The 15505-nt window shown below is 39.1% G+C and overlaps 1 protein-coding gene across 7 annotated transcripts in view; it reads right to left on the bottom strand.

Annotated features, from left to right (window-relative positions):
• Positions 1–15505, bottom strand: part of MTHFD2L (methylenetetrahydrofolate dehydrogenase (NADP+ dependent) 2 like) — a 152339-nt gene that overhangs the window by 103549 nt on the left and 33285 nt on the right. For all 7 annotated transcript variants that reach the window (XM_027544743.1, XM_027544740.1, XM_027544742.1 and 4 more), the window contains 2 exons: positions 7321–7473; positions 6090–6197 (listed from right to left, as the gene is read on the bottom strand). In XM_027544743.1, coding sequence (XP_027400544.1) covers positions 6090–6197; positions 7321–7473 — 261 coding nt within the window. The remainder of the gene's footprint in view (positions 1–6089; positions 6198–7320; positions 7474–15505) is intronic.

Genomic DNA, 15505 nt, shown 5'->3' with positions numbered 1-15505 from the left:
AGCTGAGCACCGAAGAATTGATGCTTTTGAACTGTGGTGTTGGAGAAGACTCTTGAGAGTCCCTTGGACTGCAAGGAGATCCAACCAGTCCATTCTGAAGATCAGTCCTGGGTGTTCTTTGGAAGGAATGATGCTAAAGCTGAAACTCCAGTACTTTGGCCACCTCATGTGAAGAGTTGACTCATTGGAAAAGACTCTGATGCTGGGAGGGATTGGGGGCAGGAGGAGAAGGGGATGACAGAGGATGAGATGGCTGGATGGCATCACTGACTCAATGGACGTGAGTTTGAGTGAACTCCAGGAGTTGGTGATGGACAGGGAGGCCTGGGGTGCTACAATTCATGGGGTCACAAAGAGTCGGACATGACTGAGCGACTGAACTGAACTGAACTGAATGTTAGTTTCAACAGTGTAACTAACAGTTCTAGCTGCCCAATGTGAGGATATGTGGTATTTTTCCAAGTACAGTGCTTTCCAGATACTAGCTGGCTGAATTTCAGATACTCTGAAAATGAAACAGTACTCCTACTATTCAACACAGAAAATGAGACTGCAAAAAGCATTTGTTCTTTGCTATTGCTTTCCACTAAACAAACTCAAAGCTATAATTCAGTGACACCAACTCAACACGGAGGAATCACAAGACATAATATCCCCAATATCTTACCATGAGTACTTCTACCTTAGGAACAGTGGGATGGGAGGAATAAAGACTATATGCCTGGTGTCTGCCTGCCCCAGTTTGGCAATGGTTCATTCCACAGAGGCAGGAAAAGTCCACCTCACTCCCCTGGCAACAAGACCAAGAATCTCAGTCTCGTGACTGAGACTTTGTGATTGCTTTGCCTGACTCCTATCCCAGGCATTCCTTTTTGGCTCCTCTCTTTGAAACTGGAGGGCACCTGGGCCAACCTAGCACTGGGCTGAGCTTAATCACACATAGCTCTCATATCACATTGCACTGCCTGGAACATCCACTCCTGTATTACCACCTGAAGGCCCCGATAATGCTTCCAAAGTGGCAAAAATGTTCATTTTTCACAACTGGAGCCAATTTTCACAAAGGCAAGGCATTCCACTGACAAAATATCTTGAGGTTTTTCCATTTATATAGGATGTTCCTTGAATTAAAAAAAAAATGTACCTGATTTATAGAATTTGCAGCAGATGGGCAGCTTGAGTGCAAAAGCTGAATATCAATGAGGAACCTGAGCTTTAAGAAAACATGGTGTCCTGAAGATGCAATCTCTCATCTTCTGGAGACAGGGGTGTGTGTGCTCAGTTGCTTCAGTAGTGTTCGACTCTTTGACAGCCCATGGACTGTAGCCCTCCGGGCTCCTCTGTCCATGGGATTCTCCAGGCAAGAATACTAGAGTGGTAGCCATTCTCTTCTCCAGGGCATCTTCCCAATCCAGGGATCGAACCCAGGTTTCTTACGTCTCCTGCACTGGCACAGGTTCTTTACTACTAGTGCTAGCCAAGTCTTTTTCAACACTCTACCACTCCTCACCCTAGTGTTTCAATGAGAATATGTACTGAATGCATATTGCACAAACAAGATCAAGAATATCCCTAGGTCCATAGGACTCTAAGTAAAATCTTCCATAATGCTCTTTTAAAAAATCCCAGCACTAATGCCACTGCAATAGTACCACAACCTCACCATATGTCTTCTAGTGCGATTATCTTTGGCTTTAAAACACAAATGAGTCATTAGGGCTTTGAATCTTTTCTGGCAAAGAAATACAATGTGAGCTGATGCTCAGCATTGTGAGTGTCATCAGAACAAGGTCTATCGATAGGAATTTGCCCAGTTAATCCTCCTTCATTATCTCCACTAGCTAACAATGCATATGCAGTCACTCCACATAATCACTGCTCTAACAGACATGGACATTTGAAATATTATCTTTCCCACAGATTCCAGGTTTTCAGTGAGCAGCTCTTAACAATTCATTATACTAATCATATATGTCACCATATTCCTATTAAATGTGCATGAGATTAAACACCACCCATGTTATGAATTGACCAATATCAGTTACAATATATTACCTTTTCCCACCCATGTTGTAAATTAACCAATATCAGTTACAATATATTACCTCTTTCCACCCATGTTGTAAATTGACCAATATCAGTTACAATATATTACCTTTTAGATACTATAATTATAAAGGGCACCTAAAGTGAAAGTGAAAAGTGAAAGTGAAGTCGCTCAGTCGTGTCTGACTCTTCATGACCCCATGGACTGTATCCTACCAGGCTCCTCCGTCCATGGAATTTTCCAGGCAAGAGTACTGGAGTGGGTTGCTAGGTCCTTCTCCAGGGGAATCTTCCTAACTCAGGGATTGAACCCGGGTCTCCCGCACTGCAGGCAGACGCTCTACCCTCTAAGCTACCAGAGAAGCCCAAAGGGCACCTAGGTGCCACTATAATAAATGCAAATTTAACCACCTGGCATGCAAGTAACCAGTACTATATCTAATTCTGCTTTTATTCAATTTTTAACATGCATTCAAGTGAACATATCTTGCAAAACAAAGTACAGAATATTTATAAAGTCAATGTGTTTTACAACATAGGAAAATCTACTTTTAAATTGCATAAAGAGGAGGGAAATTGACTTTCTTAGACTTAGGTATTTTATAGACAAATGATTCAAAATTGAAATTTATCAAGAAATTAGCACACAATATGTTAATAATATAAAGTACAATTTGTAATATTATAAATCATACTTCTAATAGTTTATAAACTTTATAAATTTTACATTTATGCAAATTATTACAACAAAGACTAGATATCATCCAAATAAAGGCAAACCGAAAACCCACCACAAAAAAAAAATAAAATTTCAAATGAAGGTTAAAAATTCATCATTAACCTTGGATTATGTTACTCTAAACTTTTTCATCTGCATGGCCATAGGTTATTGCCTTAAGCATAATAATAGAAATAATAGTAATAGCCATGGGTCACATGTACCAAGGGCTTACTTAACTTACTGTCTCAGGCACTGTGAGTAGTGCTTCACATTCAAATCTAATTTAGTTTTTACGATAACCCAGCAAAAAAGATACAAATGAGGGAAGTGGAGGCTTACACAGATTAAATGACTTGTCCAAGGATACAAGGCTTGGTGGGAGAGGGGTCTGACTTCAAAACTATCCTCCTAACCAGACAGTCAGCACCCAGCCCCCAGCTCTGTACACTGTTTCCTTGAATGGCCTTGGGTAAGTTACTGAAGTTTCTAAAGTTCACTTCCTTTAGCTACAAAATGTGAATATGAATATATTCCAGATTATTGAGAACAAAATAAGATAGATCATGAGAAAGTGCTGTGCAAATAATGAAGTTGCATAATGTTGCTTGATATGTTACTGATGAAATAAGATAACAATGTGTTGAAAATGAAGAAAAACCTGCCGAGTGACTCTTGGTCAAAATCTTCCAACAAAAATGGTATACTTAGGTAAATCTTCCTGGTTATTTTACCTTGCTTAACAGAAACTATTAAATAAAGGCAAATATGACTCAATATCATTATTACATCCTAAGAGATACATGCTGCTGCTGCTAAGTCGCTTCAGTTATGTCCAACTCTGTGCGACCCCATGGACTGCAGCCTACCAGGCTCCTCCGTCCATGGGATTTTCCAGGCAAGAGTACTGGAGTGGGGTGCCATTGCCTTCTCCGTAAGAGATACATAGATGAGCACTAACAGACTATGTTAGAAGTGAATAATTAAGCTAGAGATACATCTACACTACATCTCTTTGTAGGCTACCATCTCAAAGTTCATACTACCAGATTTGGTCTTTTGAACAGCTCTTCAAAACTCAGACTTTTAAAATAATTAATTAATGAACTTTTGGCTGTGCTGGGTCTTCCTCACAGCATAGGCTTTCTCTAGTTGTGGTAAGCAGGGGCTACTCTTTGTTGTGGTGCACAGGCTTCTCATTGCAGTGGTTTTTCTTTTTGCACAGCACAGGCTCTAGGCATGCAGGCGCAGTAATTGTGGGGCACAGGTTTAACTGCTCTGGGGTACATGGAATCTTCCTAGACCAGGGATTGAACCCATGTCCCCTGCATTGGCAGGCAAATTCTTAACCAGTGGACCACTGGGGAAGTCCAAAACTAAGGCTTTTTAAAGTTACTATGAGTCACTATCAGGCCCAAGATAACTTTTATCCTCATACACATTTTGATCTGGTAATATTTAAGTCCTTAATCCCAGGAAGGAAAAACAATATTTAATTCTCATAATTCATCACTTTGCATAAGTGATATGTTATCATTGGGTTTGTTTTTCCACTGGGCTTCACGGTTTAAAAAAATATTTCACATGCATTATGTCAACCAAGGTCATAAAATTAGTATAGTTGACCCTTGAACAATGTGGAGGTTTGGAACACCCACCCTTTGTGCAGTTGAGAATCCACCTATAACTTTATAGTCAGCCACTGTATTCACGGTTCCATATTCACTGATTCAACTAACCACAGAGTGTATAGTACTGTAGTATGTAAATGCTTAGTGAAAAAAATATAAATGGACTGTGCAGTTCCAACCTGTGTTGTTCAAGAGTCAACTGTATTTGAAAATGTTAGAACAGGAAACTGAAATTCACCAAGGTAATAATGGTAAAAAAAAATCTTATATCCATGCATTGGTGGTGTGTTTTAGTGAGATGGTATACATGGGTATACAGATATCTATCAACATGTGATATTTATGCATCTAGTATGTATCTAGTCTTTCCACCTTTCTTTTTTTAATATTTTAATTTTTTAATTGGAGGATACTTGCTTTACAATGTTGTGCTGGTTGCTACTGTACAACAATGTGAACCAGTCATAAACATACATATATTTCCTCCTTCTTGAGCCTCTCTAGCACCCATCCCCATCTCACCCCTCTAGGTCGTCACAAGGGGTGCCCTAGAGGGTGACCTGTGGAGCTCCCTGTGCTACACAGCAGCTGCCCACTGATTATCTATTTTACACGTTATGTATATATTGCAATGCTGCTCTCTCAGTTTGTCCTACTCTTACCTTCCCCTGCTGTGTCCACAAGCGTCCTCTACATCTGCATCTATGTTCCTGCCCTGCCAACAGGTTCATTAGAACTATTTTTCTAGATTCCATATATATGTGTTAATGTATGATATGTGTTTTTTCTCTTTATGACTTCATTCTGCATAACGGCCCTAGGTTTATCCACCTCACTAGAACTGACTAAATGCATTCTTTTTTATGGCTAGTAATATTCCATAGTATATACATACCACAACTTCTTTATCCATTTATCTGTGGATAGATATCTAGGTTGCTTCCATGTCCTAGCTATTGTAAATAGTGTTGCAATGAACATTGGGGTACATGTGTCTTTTTTAATTGTGGTTTTCTCAGGCTATATGCTCAGGAGTGGGATTGCTGGGTCACATGGTAGTTTTATTCCTCATTTTTTAAGGAACCTCCATATGATTCTCCATAATCTCTATATGTTTAAGGATATGAAAGAAGTACATATAGCCAAAAGAAAAAATAGGAACAAAGAGACCACATATTTCTAGCAATTCTTTTATACATTATCAAGGCATTCATGTCATTAGATGGAGTAGGAAGTGGCAACCCACTCTAGTATTCGTGCCTGGAAAATTCCATGGACAGAGGAGCCCAGCTGGCTACAGTCCATGGGGTCGCAAAGGATCAGGTATGACTGATCAACTGAGCACGTGTGCACACATGTCATTAGATGAAGAATAAGGGAAACCGTTATTGCATTCAGTTCAGTTCAGTTCAGTTCCTCAGTCGTGTCCGACTCCTTGCGACCCCATGAATTGCAGCACGCCAGGCCTCCCTGTCCATCATCAACTCCCGGAGTTCACTCAAACTCACATCCATCAAGTCGATGATGCCATCCAGCCATCTCATCCTCATCCCTTCTCTTCCTGCCCTCAATCCCTCCCAGCTAAACCCACAAATATGCTAAATCACATTTCCAAATACATTTTTATTTGAAGAGCTTAGGAAGTGAGAAGATTGTATTAATAAGAGTGCATAGAATCTCCAAGTGGCACCTACCTCCTGGCCGTTCGTGTTCTCCATCTGTGTGTAAGAGCATGGCAATGGGCATCCCTACATTCTTGGATCTTCCAGCCACAACAACATTTTTTCCAAATGTTTCAATTCCTTAAAACACAGAGTTTGATTTAAATGAAGAATAAACAAGAAGAAGTAATCATCTGAACAGCCAACTGAAATATTCTTTAAAAACCTCTAATTAAATTTGAATTATTTTGTGAATTGTCTATAATGTTCCAAAATTCATTATTTAAAAATATTTCTTTTTATACTTTTTGGTTTTGTCACTTTTCCTCTCATTATATCCTCATAAAAAAAAAACCCACAAACATTTTCAAGTTGTCATTAAATTATTTTAAACATTAAAATTCACATGAAGAGGTAGAAGTGTGAAGACTTAAAATATATTAACTATTAATTATAAAACAGGCAAGGTACAACAATGTCAAGGTTAACTGGCAACCAAACTTTGACCAAATCTAGGACAAAATGAAGTTGAGAAAAGTATTTTTCATAAAATGTACGCGGTTTACTTCATAGGAGAGAAGCACTAAATGTACGGATTTAGAAAGATCTGAAAGGTAAAGCTTACAGATTTCATACACTTAACCTCTTTGGAGCATAGTTTTTTCATAAGTAAAATGAAAAAATTAGAATTAAAGTTTTATAACTATTAAAATTCTATGAATATAATTCTAGGATCTGCTTTCCCTTGCAAGTTCTCTTTCTCAGTAGGAAAGAACAGACTGGGATGAGGAGATGCGGCCAGAAATGTAAGTGACAGTGATACAGGCAGGGGAACCATCACCTGCCTGCTTGAGGGTCTTTGAGAGCATTATTTTATTTAGAGCACAGCTCAAGGGCAAGTGTCTACAATGAAAACCTAGGTCATTAGAGATGGCTCCAAATGTTCAGCACATTTTGTTTTTAAAGGTACGGAAAAACATAACACATTTTGAAAAATGCATATCAAAATACCTTAAGTTTATAGTTTTAAAGTAGGGAGATAAATCTATTATTTGGAAAATGCACTCCCTGAAAGCTGAAACAGCGGTTACTTGTAACCTGATACCAGTTCTTCTTTTATCTTATTTCAGATTATTCTTCAATTTCTATACCTTTATCTATTCCTGTAGACTGAAGTTTAATGGCTTATTTTCTTTCACCCTTTCCATCAAGGCAATGCACAAATGCTCATGTGGCACTTAGCACCTATGTCCCATAGACCAACCTGTTCTTCTGATAATTTCCCAAACAGCACTAGCAGTGGCAGGTATGAGGGAATGTTGATCAAGACACAGTCTTCCAATGTTAATAATATGAAATCCATCTACATCTTTTTCAGGGGCTATTCCATTGCATACTGTCCGCTCATCCATATGGTCTGGAAGTAAATAAAATTGATTTAATTTTACCATTGTTATTTATTTGGAAGCCTGAAAAATTTTATGCGAGGGCCTTCAGCCAGATCACTTGTGGCTCAGCTTCAGTTAAGATATACAATGATTACTCTATTCCTTCTCTTGCCAGGAAAATATTAAGTCAAGGTGCTCTTGACCAATAGCTGTAATTAACTTCTGTAAGAGTATATGCAGGTACAGAACCAGAAGTGACTAGCCTGGTAAAAAGGAAAAATCTGTAAAATAAAACAATACCAATGAGATCTGGGAATGGTTAGATGATAAAGCTTTGCCGCATAAGTTGGCACATTTAAATCTATGTTTTTCCTATACAAAATATTTCCATGAATAAGCTTCTATTGAATATTGCTAGCATTATAGGTTAAAAGGGCCATTAGTGTCAAAAATAGCCGTAACATCATTAATGCCTAGCTTCTTCCCAAATGACATAAAAGAAAAGCAAATAAACCACACACACACACACACACACCATTTCCCTGAAGCATTTTTACACTGAAATACAAAATATTATTATGGTTTTTCTTTATGAAGGGAAAAGAACATTACTTGAGTTATGAATTAACCAAATGAGATTTGAGATGCCAATCATCTCATTTTGAAAAGTAGGCTCTTAATACTATTCTGTACAGTATAGCTTAGGTTACCCTAAACCCAACAATTAACCCACATGCCTAAAATACTGAAATAAAGGTGTATATTCTATATAAAAGTTGATTTATGCATTATACAATGAATGCCACTTATACATAATTTTTTAAACATTATCAATGCCTAAGTTCTAATTGTTTTCAGAGAGCCATGCTTTGGTGTCTTTTATCTTTTGTATCCTAAAAGGGACACTATTACCATCTTACATTCAATGGAGCTTATTTAGATTGGAGCTACTTCAAATAGCTCCAATTTGCCATTATTAGACTGCCAAAGTCCTTATATATGTAAAAGGCACAATTCAGTTCAGTTCAGTTCAGTCGCTCAGTCTTGTCCAACTCTTTGCGACCTCATGAATTGCAGCACGCCAGGCCTCCCTGTCCATCACCAATTCCCAGAGTTCACTCAGACTCACGTCCATCAAGTCAGTGATGCCATCCAGCCATCTCATCCTCTGTCGTCCCCTTCTCCTCCTGCCCCCAATCCCTCCCAGCATCAGGGTCTTTTCCAATGAGTCAACTCTTCACATGAGATGGCCAAAGCACTGGAGTTTCAGCTTTAGCATCATTCCTTTCAAAGAAATCCCAGGGCTGATCTCCTTCAGAATGGACTGGTTGGATCTCCTTGCAGTCCAAGGGACTCTCAAGAGTCTTCTCCAACACCACAGTTCAAAAGCATCAATTCTTCGGCACTCAGCTTTCTTCACAGTCCAACTCTCACATCCATACATGACCACTGGAAAAACCACAGCCTTGACTAGATGGACCTTTGTTGGCAAAGTAATATCTCTGTTTTTCAATATGCTATCTAGGTTGGTCATAACTTTCCTTCCAAGGAGTAAGCGTCTTTTAATTTCATGGGTGCAGTCACCATCTGCAGTGATTTTGGAGCCCCCAAAAATAAAGTCTGCCACTGTTTCCACTGTTTCCCCATCTATTTCCCATGAAGTGATGGGACCGGATGCCATGATCTTCGTTTTCTGAATGTTGAACTTTAAGCCCACTTTTTCACTCTCCTCTTTCACTTTCATCAAGAGGCTTTTGAGTTCTTCACTTTCTGCCATAAGGGTGGTGTCATCTGCATATCTGAGGTTATTAATATTTCTCCTGGCAATCTTGATTCCAGCTTGCGCTTCCTCCAGCCCAGCGTTTCTCATGATGTACTTTGCGTATAAGTTAAATAAGCAGGGTGACAAAATTCAGCCTTGATGTACTCCTTTCCCAATTTGGAACCAGTCTGTTGTTCCATGTCCAGTTCTAACTGTTGCTTCTTGACCTGCATACAAATTTCTCAAGAGGCAGGTCAGGTGGTGGTATGCCCATCTCTTTCAGAATTTTCCACAGTTTATTGTGATCCACACAGTCAAAGGCTTTGGCATAGTTAATAAGGCCGAAGTAGATGTTTTTCTGGAATTCTCTTGCTTTTTCTATGATCCAGTGGATGTTGGCCATTTGATCTCTGGTTCCATTGCCTTTTCTAAATCCAGCTTGAACATCTGGACCTTCAAGGTTCAGGTACTGTTGAAGCCTGGCTTGGAGAATTTTGAGTATTACTTTGCTAGCCTGTGAGATGAGTGCAATTGTGTGGTAGTTTGAACATTCTTTGGCATTGCCTTTCTTTGGGATTAGAATGAAAGCTGCCCTTCTCCAGTCCTGTGGCCACTGCTGAGTTTTCCAAATTTGCTGGCATACTGAGTGCAGCACTTTCACAGCATCATCTTTTAGGACTTGAAATAGCTCAACTGAAATTCCATCACCTCCACTAGCTTTGTTCGTAGTGATGCTTTCTAAGGCTCACTTGAGTTCGCATTCCAGGATGTCTGGCTCTAGGTGAGTGATCACACCATGTGATTATCTGGGTAATTAAGATCTCTTTTGTATAGTTCTGTGTATTCTTGCCACCTCTTCTTAACATCTTCTGCTTCTGTTAGGTCCATATCATTTCTGTCCTTTATCGTGCTCATCTTTGCATGAAATAGTCCCTTGGTATCTCTAATTTTCTTGAAGAGATCTCTAGTCTTTCCCATTCTGTTGTTTTCCTCTATTTCTTTGCACTGATCACTGAGAAAGGCTTTCTTATCTCTCCTTGCTGTTCTTTAGAACTCTGCATTCAAACAGGTATGTCTTTCCTTTTCTCCTTTGCCTTTTGCTTCTCTTCTTTTCACAGCTGTTTGTAAGGCCTCCTCAGACAACCATTTTGCCTTTTTGCATTTATTTTTCTTGGGGATGGTCTTGATCCCTGTCTCTTGTACAATGTCTCTGTACAGTGTACAGATTCAGGCACTCTGTCTATCGGATCTGATCCCCTGAATTTATTTCTCACTTCCACTGTATAATCATAAGGGATTTGATTTAGGGTCATACCTGAATGGTATTAAATTGATTTACTCATAGCTTTCTCAATTGATGGCAATTCCATCCTTCTGTGTTATACAGATATCATGCTTACTTGCTAGAAAAATCTGAAGTCATTCTGAACAATTTCTTTCACACGGAGTATCTAATCAAAAAAACTTTATTGGTTCTTCCTTCACATCACATATAGCACTTCACTGGTCTCACCATGTCTACTCTGGTTCAGTTCAGTTCAGTTCAGTTACTCAGTCATGTCCAACTCTTTGTGACCCCATGAATTGTAGCACGCCAAGCCTCCCTGTCCATCACCAACTCCCAGAGTTCACTCAGACTCACGTCCATCGAGTCAGTGATGCCATCCAGCCATCTCATCCTCTGTCGTCCCCTTCTCCTCCTGCCCCCAATTCCTCCCAGCATCAGAGTCTTTTCCAATGAGTCAACTCTTCACACGAGTTGGCCAAAGTATTGGAGTTTCAGCTTCAGCATAAGTCCTTCCAATGAACACCCAGGACTGATCTCCTTTAGGATGGACTGGTTGGATCTCCTTGCAGTCCAAGGGACTCTCAAGAGTCTTCTCCAATACCACAGTTCAAAAGCATCAATTCTTCGGCACTCAGCTTTCTTCACAGTCCAACTCTCATATCCATACATGACCATATGGAAAAACCACAGCCTTGACTAGACGGACCTTTGTTGGCAAAGTAGTATCTCTGCTTTTCAGTATGTTATCTAGGTTGGTCATCTAAGTTATCTAGGTTTCCTTCCAAGGAGTAAGCATCTTTTAATTTCATGGCTGCAATCACCATCTGCAGTGATTTTGGAGCCCCAAAAAATAATGTCTGACGCTGTTTCCACTCTGGTTCAAGAAGCCATTAGTTCTCCTGTGAATTCTTGTAACAGCTAATTCTCTAGCTAATTGTTTCTATATTTGCATCCATATAATCTGTTCTCAAAATAGCAGAGGTTTTATTTTTGAAATGCATGTTTGATCACACCACTCTTCTCCTCAAAACCCTGCTCTTCTTGCTATTCCTCTAATATATCAGGCATCTCCTAGCTTGGTTATTGCTCCTCTGTCTGCCTGCAGGCTTTACCAAAAAAACTGTCGATTTGGCTAAATCCTTCTCTTTTTTCAAATCTTTGTTTAAATTCCACATTCTCAGTAATAGTATTCTGACCATGTTATTTCAACATTAGGTTCCATGTCTAATAATGTTGAAATTGTTTATATTGGACCAAATTTCTCAATGAAAACAACTATAAACATTGGAAAAATAAATTAAAAAATAACTATCACAGATGTATTGTACAGTACAAAAAATAAAGCCAATATTTTGTAATAACTGTAAATGAAGCATACAATTTTTAAACATTTTCAAAAAATACAACTCTCTGAAAGCACTGAAGAGTTACTTGAAACAGATTTGGAAGAGAATGGACATCTGAAGGAAATGTCACTGGATGAGTTTCCCATTTGAGAGGTTTTTCTAGACCGAATTTGGATAAGAATCTGTGTTCTTCCTTGCTTAAGGAATCAAAGGACAAAGTTTGGGGCTGCTACAGAAGTTGGAAATTGAAGGGATATATCTATCCAGGAAAAGAGAAAACCACAGAGGGGAGAGTCAAATTGTGTCTCTGCTGCTGCTAAATCGCTTCAGTCATATCCGACTCTGTGCGACCCCATAGACGGCAGCCCACCAGGCTCCCCCGTCCCTGGGATTCTCCAGGCAAGAACACTGGAGTGGGTTGCCATTTCCTTCTCCAATGCATGAAAGTGAAAAGTGAAAGTGAAGTCTCTCAGTCGTGTCTGATTCCTAGCGACCCCATGGACTGCAGCCTACCAGGCCCCTCCGTCCATGGGATTTTCCAGGCAAGAGTACTGGAGTAGGTTGCCATTACCTTCTCCGAATTATGTCTATAATTTCTTCTCAAAACTCTGATTGACCCCTGGACAATACACATAACAGGCAAACCCCAAAAAGCCCATCCAAAGCTAAGAGAACTAAACGGAATGCATCTGTGGCTCAACAAGGGCAAAGCAAAGCCTGAAGTCTTAAATGTGACAGGCATTCACACACACAGAAACTTTTACAGCAAACATTATACTTTATAATGAAATATAGATTCTTTTCCCGAGATCAGAAAGTGGCAGAAGTGTCCATACCCACCATTTCTAATTCAGTATTTTATTGGAGATCCTAGCTGGTGTAACAAGAGAAGGAAAATTTAAAAAAGAAGTCTAAAGATCAGAAAGGATGATGTAAAACTCTCTCACCACAGATGGTTGTTTATATAAAATATTGTAAAGAATATACATGACAACAAAAGAACAAATAAAGTGAATTTAGCAAGATCACAGAATATAAAGTCCATATCCAGAAAAATAAATTGCATTTCTGTATACAAGAAACAACTAAAATATGAAATTTTAAAAATTCTATTTACAATAACTCAGATCAGAAAATACTTAGGAATAAATTTTAAAATTTAGGGCATGATTTTTATAATGAAAACTATACAATGTTGCTGACAGATGACCTAAATAAATGGAAGGTGTACTGTATTCAGGAGTCCTGATGGCTCAGATGGTAAAGAATCTGCCTGCAATGCAGGAGACTCAGGTTCCATTCCTGGGAAGATCCCCTGGAGAAGGGAATGGCTACCCACTCATAGGTTGGAAGACTCAATAATATTAAGATGTCAGTTCTTCCAATTTGATCTATTGATTCAACATAATTGCAAACACAACCCAGTGAAGTTTTTTTTGTAGAAGTTGACAAACTGATTCTAAAATTTATATGGCTAAGCAAAGGGCTTAGGACATCTAAAGAAATCTTAAAAATGAACAAAAAGGACTTAGGATATCTGACTTTAAGACTTGCTACAAAGCTACCATAATCAGCACAGAGTGGGGGTGGTATGAAAGTGAAAGTGTTAGTCACTCAGTCATGTCCAACTCTCTTTGACCCCATGAACTGTAGCCCACCAGGCTCCTCTGTCCATGGGCTTTTCCAGGCAAGAATACCCAAGTGGGTAGCTGGTGTAGGGATAGACAAATAGATCAATGGAACAGAATAGAGAGCCCAACTTTAGACGGACATTTACACAGTCATTTGAATATTTGCCAAAAAAAGTTGCCAAAAGCAATTTAATGAGAGAAGGAAAGCATTTTCAACAAATAACACTTGAATAATTTGACAGTCATATAGGGAAAAAATCAACAACAACAAAGAGACACAATCCTTACTTCATTCTGTGAAGGAGAAAATTTGCCATATCAAAATGTGTCTCTTTGACATGAGGATTACATTTTATCTCCCTCTTTAAATTCTTTAGCTGCCTAAAGAATTTAGATGAAGGAGTTTTTCCCAGAACAGAGGTACAGAGGTATCACCAGAAATATCTGCAAAGAATATGCGCTAGGAGTGCTGGGGGAACTCTAGGCAGGGCCTAGAAATCATGTGTGTCCCACTGTCTCTGCGTAGCCCAGCAAACATTTGCTTACTAAACATTTGCTTTTCTGTCTTCAGGTGAATTGCCTTCCTCTCTTCTGAAGTCCCAAACCTAACTGCCAAGAGAAACTGGGGGATGTAAGGAAACATGCATGTTTGGAGTATTTTATTTGTCTGCCACAAAAAAAAAAAAAAAAAAAAAAACAGATCTAAACTAGGGGTTGGCAGAATTATAATAATGTCAGAAGACATGGGCTGGGAAAGGCTCTCTGAGCCAGTGGCATTTAAGCTAAGACCTGAAAGCTGGAAAAGAATTCAGCCCTGGTACATTTGATAACCAATGTAGTAAAGAGATCAGAGGCTCAATAAAGTCCAATTCAAATAATAAAATGTGCATTATCTTAACATGTCCTCTGTATAATAAATACTCCAAAATAAAAATATAACATCCCAAGTACTCCCCGAACACCCTGATCCTCTTTACCATGCTCTACCTTTCTTTTTTTCCATAGCATATCAACTTCTAAAAAATATACAGTAATTATTATGTTTATTTTTTATTGTCTATCTCCCCTACTACTCCACAAAGGTAGAAATTTCTGTCCTTTTTTTTCACTAATGTATTCCTAGCATGAATAACACTGCCTGAAAATTTGTTAAATAAATAACTACAACTACCTTTGATTTATAAATGAAGATACCGAGACAAATGAGTGGTAAACTGGAAACAATTAGAGTAGACTACCACGAGGAAAAGGTGCCTGATTCTCCTGCAATCTCTGATATCCATCTTTTACCAATACAATGAAAAAAAAAGTAGCTTTCACTAAAATCTTGATTTGTCAATAGCTGCATCTGCACTACTAGATATTCGGCATTTTTACACTCTCCAATATAAATTTAATGTGTAAAAGAGTCATGTTTCTTTGTTTTTCATTTATTTCTTCCTTTCAGGACTTGAAAAATAAGAAATCTCAGGTAAAGCTTTCTGCAGATATGTAAAAGTCCACACTCTGAACAAGTGTGGACAAGACCCCTGGAAATTCACTCATTTATTCACTCAACAAATATTTATAGATTTACAATATTGAAATGATGGGCTTCCCTGGTGGCTTCCTCTTCCTGCAATGCGGGAGATCTGGGTTCAATCCCTGGGTCAGGAAGATCCCCTGGAGAAGGAAATGGCAACCCACTCCAGTATTCTTGCCTGGAGAATCCCATGGACAGAGGAGCCTGGTGGGCTACAGTCCACCGGGTCGCAAAGAGTCGGACACGACTGAGCGACTTCACTTTCATCATGTGCCTACCATTGTTCTAAAGTGAAAAGTGAAAGTGTTAGTCTTTCAGTCATGTCCTACTCTTTGCAACCCCATGGACTGTAGCCTGGCAGACTCTTCTGTCCATGGAATTCTCCAGGCAAGAATACTGGAGTGGGTTGCCATGTCCTTCTCCAGGGGATCTTCCCAGCCCAGGGATCAAACTGGGTCTCCTGCATTGTTGGCAGATTCCTTACCAACTGAACCACTAGGGAAGCTCAGCAC

Source organism: Bos indicus x Bos taurus, chromosome 6 (genome assembly GCF_003369695.1).
Source record: "Bos indicus x Bos taurus breed Angus x Brahman F1 hybrid chromosome 6, Bos_hybrid_MaternalHap_v2.0, whole genome shotgun sequence".
NCBI classification, from domain to species: Eukaryota; Metazoa; Chordata; class Mammalia; order Artiodactyla; family Bovidae; genus Bos; species Bos indicus x Bos taurus.
This window is presented reverse-complemented; position numbering and strand designations above follow the sequence as displayed.